The following is an 11,293-nucleotide window of genomic DNA, read 5'->3' as shown; positions in this document are numbered from 1 at the left end:
CCTGAGAAGTTAATCTAAAAAACAAGTTCAGTCACCACCTGTGAAGTTTGAAATTTACAGCTGGAAGATCCTATTAGATACTGTTCTAATACTTTGGGATGCAATAGCCATCCATGTATGAATATGGAATTGGATAAAAAATCAAAAGCTCTGCATGATATCGGGCCAATTTTAACTAGCCACAAATTAAAATGAAGTGTTGCAAACAATGTAGCCCAATCACAAAACCGATAGGAGGTAAAAAAAAAACGGAAATAGAATGAACAGTATTAGAGTAACTTGCTACCTCTTCATCATGTGTATTGTTATAGAAAGATTTTAATAGGATATGTAGAATTCTGTCCAAATGAAAAGAAAAAAAATAAACAGGTCCTAAGAGTATCTCCAATCTCCAATAGAAAAGTCATTCATGCATTCTTTAACTTACTTTTAAAGAATACTATACAGCCATATAAGATTTAAGAATTTCAACAAATTTTAATTCAATAGTAGAATTCTTAAAAGCTTCAAACTAGCTTCACAACGTACCTTACATTTATATGTTTTGTGTTAATTCTGACAATCAAAATAATTGTTTATATGTTCTTGGTAGTCACATTATTACAAATCTTAATAGAACTGCTCAGATGTTGTAATTTAATTTTTCATGCAGCAAGTGGACGGAAAAAATTCTTAATTGTTGAAAAGAAAAGACTGATTCAGTAATGAGGGTTACAATAAGAACTCGGTGTCATAATGTTAACTAAGAATGGTTCGACTATATTAACGAATTGGTATATTACAGAAACACAAGTTTAAAAGTTATGGTCTTGAGAACGCAACAAAAGACAGAAAGACTTGATTATTTTCCAAGAAGGGATGCCACTATATTAACTTCAATAGTATAAATTCATAAGCCAGAGTTTTTATTTCTAAGAATCCCTATAAGAATCACAGTTGGAGATGGCCTAAGTACCCAAGTTTAACACTTGTGACCACTCTAATATTCCCATCTACTAAGAAACAGGTCTTAGATTAGCTTTTGCCTTCAAAGTTGAAATAACAAAGCATCCCTTGCCAACTTTCAGAATAATCAGTGATTCTATGTGTAAGTAACATAAATGATTAGAACACAGAAAATCCATTATTGTTACATACATTTTCCCAACTACCCTAAATCACTTTGCACTAAACTTATTTTGCCTTTGTATAAATTTCTACTGTAAGACTATCTGTGTTCAATAAAATTCCAATCATCTTATGAGTGTCAAACCAATAGCAGTGATTATAAGGGTGGAAGGAAGACCAAATTTCAGATGGCTCCAGAAGGTTAATGTGTATGCAATGTTGGGGGCTCGGCGAGCTTGTTCACACACTATCAAGTTAGCAGCTGATCCCAATAGTGAAAGGTTCCCTGCAACTGTGCTGGCCCAAGCCAAGATGAGCCATGCTTTCTTCTCATCCGCTTGGGAAATTGCAGCAGCTGAGGCTGCAACTGGTCCTCCAAGCAATAGAACTGACAAACATAAACACTAGATTGTTAAAGACTGCATCAGATCAAAGTGACAATGTCTACTTAAAAACAATTCTGATACAAAGAGAAATGAAGATAAAGACTTAAAATTTCATTATGAATAATTCTAGAATTTATGGATTTTTCTAATTCTGTAAAGTTTTGAAATTTTCAAAAATAACATAGTTATGATTGAGCAGTTATGAAACTCCATGTTTTGATTCTAAAAGTATCCAAAACTGCACATTTTCAGAAACCTGCAGTTCAAGATTCTTTGCAATTATGCCTCTTATATATGAAAGACAGTAACTTCAATTTTGAGGATCATTTCATCCATTTTCTGTTTGTTCCGAAGCAGAAGAACCTCAACTTATTTATAAATTATAGTGAAAATTGCATTTGTTTATAATACTTTAGTTGATTCTTTATGTTATGTTGAATTATTAAAGAAGTGTTTCCATTGCCAATATTTATACGCTTTGCTATCCTCATTTTTATGCTCCTAAAATGCTCTGTCCTTTTGCCACCCCTTTTCATTAGTGAAAAATATATGAACCTAAAAGCAAAGTCAAAGTCAAATGATAAAATTTCATTAATTAAAAACTATATTATTAAAAGTGAAAATCAAAAAACAAGATTCTCCTATGTATGTTGAAAATCATAAAGTACAAAAACTATTATATTGACAATGTCTAAGCCCTGCTTTGACTTTGGAAAGCCTTAATGAAGACATTGAAGGGCATTAATGATTTCGGCTAACAAGTCAATCAAGCAAGTACCTGTATTTCTTATTTCCTCGAAGAGCAATAAAACTTTCAATCAAGAGCATCTTGAAAACCAACTCAGTGAATACGGAGAAAACAGATTTTACAAAAATATGACATGACTAACAAGAAAGCTAAAATGAAAAACAAAAGTAAATAGAAAAGCGGTGATGCAAACATTTTGACAGAATAATCACACACATACCAGTTGGTACGTTTGAAGCCACATTTGATAGGATTAATATAACTAGAGCAAGTATTGCTACTCCACTAGCTTGATTTACTCGAGAATAAGGCTCCATGACATCCCAAAGAGCACCTGGAATCCCAGTTCTGTTGAAGCCATCTACTGTGATGAACATTCCACAAAAGAATATCAAGAGTGAATAGGAAACCTGTTTCAGGAAAAAGAAAAAAACATTCCAAGAGATAGTTCAAAGTTTGGCAACAAAACAACAATAGCTACTTACTAGTGTTTCAAGAGGAAGAGAAATAAAAAGAAATCTTGAACAAGATGTTGTGTTCATAGGTTTTACCTTCTCTAAGCTTGGCCTAGCATCTTTGAAATCAAGAACTACCAAAGCTAGTGCAGCTGAAATAGCAGTCCATGACATATTCAAACCTAGAAGCATTGCAATCAACATTCCTAATGTGATTATGTATACGCAGGATTTCCACAGTATATATTTCCATCTAACACTTGTATAGTCCTTTTCTTCTAAAGTAAGCAAGACATGTGCTTCTACTGGTTTATCTACTATTCCATCATCTTTTGAAGGACTGCCATTTATTTCCTCCTTTGTTAAAGGAGGCATACCATTTGTCTCCTCCTTTGATGCATTTGAGTTTCTTGTGGAATCTAATGTGTTACTAAGAACCCTGTCAATTTCACCATCAATTGCCGCTGACCGGTTTCTTAGAGTCTGAACTTGAGGGGAATTTGGAATATTAAAACTGTCTATGCGGGCATTCCATTCTTGAGAATTAAGGGAGTTGAAATGAGACATTGTGGCTGGAGAAAACTGGTGGGAATTAACCTCTTCCGCTGCTGCATAATCTGCCACTGGATCCTCTTCGTCCTTCTGAATAGACAACACCTTCCAATACATAGCCATAAGAATTAAAGCATTCACTACAACCCCAACAAGCATAGCTGGAAGAATACCAATTAGAAACTGTCCAAATGATATTCTACCCTGAACAGCTATAACCAGATTTTGGGGGTTACCAATTGGAGTTGCAGCAGACCCAATATTGGAACTTGTAGCAAGTGCAAGTAGTAAAGGATGGGGTGGGAGGTTATGCTGCTTTGCAATTTTCAATATGAATTCTGTCAAAACAACACAAGCGGTATCGTTAGTGAAGAGTGCACTCGAGACAGCAGAAATCACACAGATTCTGCAAAGCAAGTCCTTTGCTCCTCTACTTTTCCAAGAGAGCAATTTCCCAATGTATTTGAACATGTCAGCTCTTTCAAGGTAAACACTGACAACCATTGTGCCAAAAAGAAGACCAAGAATGGGAAGATCAATTGCTTCATATGCTTGATCTGGACTAATAACTCGGAATATGACCATAAGCATTGCACCTAGCAGGGACCCTGCAGTTCTCCCAATGGGAAGAAAAGGCACAGCAGGGAAAACTGCCAACACCCAGAAGATTGCAAAGGCAACTGAACCAAGGACAAGTTTTGGAACCGGTGCTAATGCCATTCTTGTGACTTCAAAAAAAAGAAGCAACAATCAGTTCCTAACTTGCAATCAGAGACTGAAAACTCCACAACTCTAGGCCAATAACAATGCTATTTGTAGAATGAAATTTCCTGAACATGAAAAAGCTAATTGACTGGTTAGTAAGAATGCGTGAAAATTCAAACTTGTGAGATTCCCTTCATGATTATCCAATCTACTACTGTATGACTGTAAAAAATAATGTGAATCACTAATGTGAATAAAGTTTAGTGATCACTGATCAAGCAGGTAGAGCGATTATATATGTTCATGCTTAACAACATTTTATTAATTTTGAAAATCTCACACTTTTCACGAAAATCCTTCCAACCAAATAACATTACTGTTTCAAAATAATGCAAGATTATAATTTTCTTAGTGAGTTATAAAAAATAAAAAAATAAAAACGCTCAAATATAGCATATGGAAAGCATTTAAAGCATATATAGCAAACTCATTCAGCTAAACCAACACTTTCAAATGGGAACGTTCATATATAACCTTAGTTTCATTTTAATTTTAATCAATTTATTTATGTTAAGTACATCGTGCCAATCATTACAAAGGATAAGAAAACTAGCAAAGAGAAACGGCATTAGAGAGAATCACACATCACATATTTTCAATCTCAATTACCTTAAAAAGCAACAATCTATCACGCGCCGAGGTCTAACATATGAACCTTTTCACGAATTTGCTGTCCCTGAATTGGAGTTCATGCAGTCTCCATGAAAAAGCTATATACTTTTGGGAATTAAAGTATCTTTTTTTTCTGGATTGAGATTGAGAAATAAAAAAAATATATATATTTCAATCAGTTAGGAAAATGGTAGATGTGAATTGCGACATGATCAGTGTTCTGAAGACACCTCGTAGCCACATGGAGGAACCTGACACCCTCTGGCTTATATATATACACACATTACGTGCCATGGAGAATGAAAGACTTAAACGACAACTTATTAAATAAAGTGTTGTGGAGCGATATAAACTCCATTTTGTTTTCCTTCTTGTGGGCCATAACTTTATGGGTACAAAATAATTCTTTGATACCGTAAAATTAATTAATATAGGACATAATACGAACTTTATAATTAAAAATTCATACTTGCACGTAGCTGTATTTGGCATTGCGTCAGTATCACACCATATTACTACTTTTTTTTACATAAAATGGAAAGACACTCTTAATAACATTGGGCAAGATGTGAATAACATGTTGGGACTGCCATCCAATAATTATTTAGATAAAAATTATCTAAATATAAGATTATTTAATCTTTTTAGTAAAAGAAAATATTAGAGATGTTAGTATAATAATTTATTAGATAATTGGTTTAAAGATAATAATAGGAAGAGAAAAAATATAAAACATTAATTGGTTTTTAAAATAATAATTAAGATAATAGAAATAATAGATAAAGAAAGATCGGTTAAATAAATTTCAAATTATAATCTTTGTGTAAGGATAAACGGTTCATTTTCTTAAAATCACACATAAAAAAAAAAACCTTTTGATATTGGTGAGTTGCTCAAGGACGGAAAAGAAAGAAGAAATGAGGAAATTACATTAATTCAATTGATATAGAAGATGAAAAATAACACAAAACACAAATGATCTAGAATGATATTTTATAATTATGTGTGAATTGGTCATCATTTCCTAGAAAGTAGTGGCAATATATATTTTATTTCAAAAAATGAATATGCATGAGGTACATTTATCTCTGATGGAGAAGAGATATGAAATACCTCCATCTGGGGTGGGGATGAGATAATTGATACCTTTATCTGGAATGAGGAAGAGATTTTGAATATCTTAATCTATGATAGAAAAGACAATGAAATGTCATTGCATAGATATAATGAGCTCATAAACACTTTGAATAATATGAGATCCACATTGATTCTGAAAACCAAAGAGTATAATGATCATGAAAATTACTGAGTGTCTGTGATGCTTACCTGAATGCATTGAGATGTTGATGTTTATTTATATTTTTTTATTTTATGGGAATAGATTATGATTTTTTCAATTTGAATATCTATTGAGTATATATATATATAATATTTTTTGAAATTTATTGTGGATATTGTGGTTGATTTTTCGAATTACCACAATAGCTGATAACAATACTATTTGCAAACTCTTATTTATAACTTGTTTTATTCATTGTGGTTATCATTTTATTATAAATGTTATTTTCAAAACACGAGAAAAAAAATGTTAAAATTGAAGAGACTTGAAGGCATAATTTTTTTAGTTACATTTACTTTAACTTATTTAGTACTTCAAAATAAAATGTCAGATATGACTACTTAATTAGGTTATATTTTAGTACTCATTTAGTATAAATGTTCATTTTTAAAGATAAGATATTACTTATCTAAAGACACTTTTATTTGATTTTATTTATTATATGAGAGATACTTTTGAACTATTATGATTTTAATAATCCGTTTAATATGTTTTTACTATGAGTTGTTATTGTAACAGAGTAGTTACACTACCGTAGAGATCTACTTAAAAGATTATTGTACAAGTCCGAACGGCAAACAATTACATCCTGTTGTAGTTACTCAATTAGTTCTTAGGCGCCAGAAGATATCCCAGAAAAGGATTGTCCACCAAACAAAAAAGTGATATGCATATGTGGGATTTGACCACGTACGCATCAGGACCATATTAATTACTACATATTAAATAGTTTTTAAGATCAAATTACTGCCCATAAGAAGGTAGTATTTACAATCACACGTAAAGGCAATTTGTACATAATTAATAATATCGGATGGTAATTATCTTAAAACAAACAAGTAGTAATTATTATCTTTGTTAGCTGAATAAGTCAAGTTGTTGAAGTTGTTTTAGGAGTTTCTTTTATATATCCAATGTGTAAGTTTTAATAATCCACCTTAATTTTAGGAATAAGTCATTAAGGGATATTAGGTTGTTATCATGTGGTACGTAGTGCTACTATGAAATTGATGAATTGCAAAACTCATTACAGATCCTTGGGAACAAGATTAAGAGGCAGGAGAAGGAGGAGCAACTGCTTCAGGCTCAAACACAGGCTTTGCAAGGGCATGGATCAGAGAAGAGTATAATTTTCTTAGTGAATTATAAAAGACACAAAACAAAACCCAGCAATGGAAAGCATTTAAAGCATATATATGTAGCAAACTCATTCAACTGAACCAACATTAACATTGAAAAAAGTGACATGCAATCTCATCTAAATGCAAACGCCCATAGGCCATAGCCTTGGTTGATCGTTATAATTTTAATCAAATTGTATGTGAAAGTACATCGTGCAAATCATCACGTACCAAAGATATAATTAAGAAAACTAGCAAAGAGAAATCTCAATTACCTTAAAAAGAAACAATCTATCACGCGCTGAGGTCTAACACAATGAACCTTTCATCGATTTGTTGTCGTCCCTGAATTGGAGTTCATGCAATCTTCATGAAAAGCTATCAACTTTTAGAAATTAAAGTCTCTTTTTTTCTTGATTGAGATTGAGAAATGTAAAAATGTATATTTTTTAATCAGTTAGGAAAATGGTAGATGGGAATTGCGGCATGATCAGTGTTCTCTAGACACCTCATAGCCACATGGAGGAACATGACCCCCTAGCTCTGGCATATATATAGCATTGAGAATAAAAGACTTAAACAACAACTACATTTACTGAACTGTTAAGGAACAATAAATACTTCATCATTTTTTTTCCTCTTGTGGGTCATCACTTTGTGGGCACAAAATAATTTTTTGATATCCTAAATAAATAAATATTAGACATAATACCAACTTTATAATAAAAAATGCATACAAACACGTACTTGATTTGGCATTGCGTCACTACATATTAAATAGTTTTTTAGATGAAATTATTGATTGATAAGAAGGTATTTTTAATCACGCGTTAAGCATAAAGACAATTTGTACATTTGATATAAATTAGGTATTTAATTGATATTTAATAGGGGATGATAACCTTAGTAAATATTTTGCTAACTTTGTGATACGTATCTAAAGAAGGAAAAGGATAAAGAAGCTAAGTATAAAGGTAAATTTTGGAATAATATTCTCTTCAGGATCTATGGAGCATGAACTGTAAACTAATACTCCCCCAGGTTTTACCAATTTGGATGCTGCATCCAGGAGCTCATCCTGAAATTCCTTCAGTTGTTCCATATCCTCCAGATTCCTGTTCCAACGCAAGTCCACTCTGAAGTCCTCCAGGTAAATGGGTTTGTGGGTCACCCTTTTGGGCCTGCTAGTGCTGTTATCCTTGCTGTTATGTGTTGCCCTGTTCTGTGAAGTGCTATCAACACCTCCCCCTTCGAACACAACCTCGTCCTCGAGGTTGTAAGTTTCCCGCAAAGCTGCCCAAGACTCCCACGAAGCATCCTCGGGAGCCAGTCCGGTCCATTGGACCAACACCATCCGTTGAGGAGGGACGACAGTCGTATCCAATTTCCAGTCAAGTATGGTCAAGGGGGTGACCACGGGATGATGATCAACCGCAAGGGGAGGAAGAGGATTTGCAGTGGACGGCAAAGGCCCGTTGTGTGGTTTCAAGAGAGAAACATGGAAGACGTCGTGGATGCGGGAATTACTGGGCAGTGCTAGTTTGTATGCAACCGGGCCGATACGTTCAAGTACCTGATAGGGACCGTAAAAGCGCTTCGCAAGTTTCGAATAAGTCGGGGTCAAGGATCGCTGGCGATATGGCCGGAGACGGAGATATACCCAGTCGCCTTCTGCAAATTGGGTATCACGCCTGTGTTTGTCGGCAGTAGTTTTCATGGAAGATTGAGCCTTGAGGAGGCGGCGTTGCAGTAAGGCGTGAAGCTCAGTGCGATCAGTTAACAGAGTGTCGACGGCGTCGATAGGAGAGGATCCTGAGATGTAGTCTACCAGAGTGGGTGGAGGCCGACCATAAATGACCTCGAACGGAGCAAAGCCGGTGCTAGAATGGACCGTAGTATTGTAACACCATTCTGCCAGGGAAAGATATCGATACCATTGACCGGGCTTATGGTGAACATAAGCTCGGAGATACTGCTCGAGGGTCCGGTTGACAACTTCTGTCTGTCCGTCCGACTGAGGGTGGTATGCGGTACTCATCCGCAGCTGAGTACCACTGAGACGGAAGAGTTCCTTCCAGAAATGGCTGAGGAAAAGAGCGTCGCGGTCGGAGACGAGGCTTCGTGGAAAGCCGTGGTGTTTGCAAACCATGTCAACGAATCGAGCAGCCACCTGGTGCGCGGTGTGTCGGGTTGGAAGAGCTCCGAAATGGGCTCCCTTGGAATAGCGATCTACTACGACCAGAATTACAGTATGGCCGTGGGATTCTGGAAGACCGGTGATAAAATCGATTGATAAGTCCTCCCAAATTCGTGCCGGGATGGGGAGAGGGTGTAAGAGGCCCGAGGGTTTTTTTGTCTCGTACTTAGTTTGTTGGCAAACGGAACAGTGGGAAACGAAGTGGCGTACATCAGTGCGGATGGTTGGCCAATCAAAACTCTGCTGAAGACGGTGCAGGGTCTTGGCGACGCCGGTGTGGCCACCGAGTGGGGAGGAATGAAATTCATCTATCAAGGTGGAGGTAAGTGGTGTCGAAAAAGGAAACCATATACGGCGGTCTTTGAAAATGAGACCATTGCGGATTGATAGAGAAGGGTGATCCTGCGGGTGAGCTTGAACGGCCGCCTTTAATTCCTGATATTGAGTGTCTAATGCCAAAGAAGTACGCAGGGTGGTCATAAATTCATAGTGAGGCACGGTGAATGAGAGGAGTTCGCCCTGGGGAATTCGTGACAAAGCATCAGCTACTACGTTCGAAGCACCAGGTTTGTAGCGGATGTCATAGTCGTATCCGAGGAGCTTGACCAAGTAGGTCTGCTGCTCCGGCGTCTGGATCACTTGGGACATAAGGTCCTTGAGACTCCTATGATCCGTGAGTATGGTGAAAGAAGTACCGAGCAGGTAATGGCGCCACTTACGAACGGCGGCAGTGATGGCATAAAGTTCCCGTACATAAGCCGAAGCCCGTTGTAAGCGCGGGCAAAGCACCTTGCTGAAATAAGCAATGGGATGGGCTTGTTGGATCAACACGGCACCCACAGCGATGGCGGACGCATCTGTTTCCAAAATAAAAGGAAGAGAGAAGTCAGGGGTTGATAGAACAGGTGCGTTAGTCATGTGAGATTTCAATTGGTCAAAGGCGGTGGTTGCGTCCGGTGACCAGTGAAATTGGTCTTTGCGTAGAAGATGATTGAGGGGAGCGGCAAGCGCGGCATAGCCTTTGATAAACTTCCGGTAAAACCCGGTCAATCCCAGGAAACCGCGAAGACTCGTGGGAGACGTGGGGGTGGGCCAATCCACCATGGCGGCGATCTTGTCGGGGTCCGGAGCAATTCCCTCTGAGGATATAATGTGGCCCAAGTAATGAATTTGGGATTGGGCAAACACGCACTTGGATTCGCGCAAGAAAAACCGATGGGTGAGCAATGTGGACAAAACGGAGTCCAGGTGTGTGACGTGGGAAAGGAGGTCATGGCTGTAGACGAGAATGTCGTCAAAGAATACCGCCACAAACTTGCGCAGGTAGGGTCGCAACGTGTCGTTCATGGCAGACTGGAACGTGGAAGGGGCGTTGCAGAGCCCGAAGGGCATGACGCGGAACTCATAATGCCCCTGATGCGTGCGAAATGCCGTTTTGGAAATGTCAGAATCCGCCATCCTGATCTGATGGAATCCCTGACGCAGGTCGAGCTTCGAAAACCATGAAGCCTTGCCCAGATCATCGAGCAATTCGTCCACCGTGGGCATGGGGAATTTGTCCTTGACGGTGATGGTGTTAAGTGCACGGTAATCCACACAACAACGCCAGGACCCGTCCTTTTTTTTTACGAGCAAAATAGGTGAGGAGAAGGGGCTTTGGCTGGGTCGGATAAGGCCGGCCGTGAGCATGGCAGAAATTTGGGCTTCGATTTCGGCTTTCTGGTAGTGAGGGTAACGGTAGGGACGGACGCTAACTGGGGAAGAGTTGGGAAGAAGGGGAATGTGATGTTGAATGGTTCGGGGTGGGGGAAGTTTGGTGGGTTCTGAGAATATGGTGGAGTAACGGGTGAGGAGGGTCGATATGGATTGGGGAATGGGGTTGTGGGAAGAAGACGATGGTGGTGCGGGTGTCTGGGCCGGGAGAGGGGTGATGTGGAATAGGGCCGAAATGCTATGGGTGGTGGTGAATCTTTTTAATTGGTGGGCTGAAGCTGGGGTAGGGGTGGGGGGT

General features: G+C 37.9%; 1 protein-coding gene across 4 annotated transcripts; it reads right to left on the bottom strand.

The window, feature by feature from the left end:
* Positions 1 to 844: 844 nt before the first annotated feature.
* Positions 845 to 7,610, bottom strand: LOC114389562 (silicon efflux transporter LSI2-like). Of its 4 annotated transcripts, none has more exons than XM_028350260.1 (4): positions 7,361 to 7,610; positions 2,793 to 4,078; positions 2,462 to 2,651; positions 845 to 1,495 (listed from the first exon to the last, which is right to left on the bottom strand). In XM_028350260.1, exons 2-4 carry the CDS (start codon positions 3,966 to 3,968, stop codon positions 1,233 to 1,235), a joined length of 1,629 nt encoding a protein of 542 aa, XP_028206061.1. In that variant the 5' UTR covers positions 3,969 to 4,078; positions 7,361 to 7,610; the 3' UTR covers positions 845 to 1,232. The 4 variants fall into 4 exon arrangements, with proteins under 4 accessions (XP_028206061.1, XP_028206063.1, XP_028206060.1 ...); XM_028350262.1 differs by having other exon boundaries at positions 2,793 to 3,976; XM_028350259.1 differs by lacking the exon at positions 7,361 to 7,610 and adding an exon at positions 4,623 to 4,988.
* Positions 7,611 to 11,293: the final 3,683 nt, after the last annotated feature.

This window comes from Glycine soja, chromosome 16, assembly GCF_004193775.1.
Source record: "Glycine soja cultivar W05 chromosome 16, ASM419377v2, whole genome shotgun sequence".
NCBI classification, from domain to species: Eukaryota; Viridiplantae; Streptophyta; class Magnoliopsida; order Fabales; family Fabaceae; genus Glycine; species Glycine soja.
The sequence above is the reverse complement of the archived record's forward strand: the minus strand, read 5'-3'. Positions and strand labels throughout refer to the sequence as shown.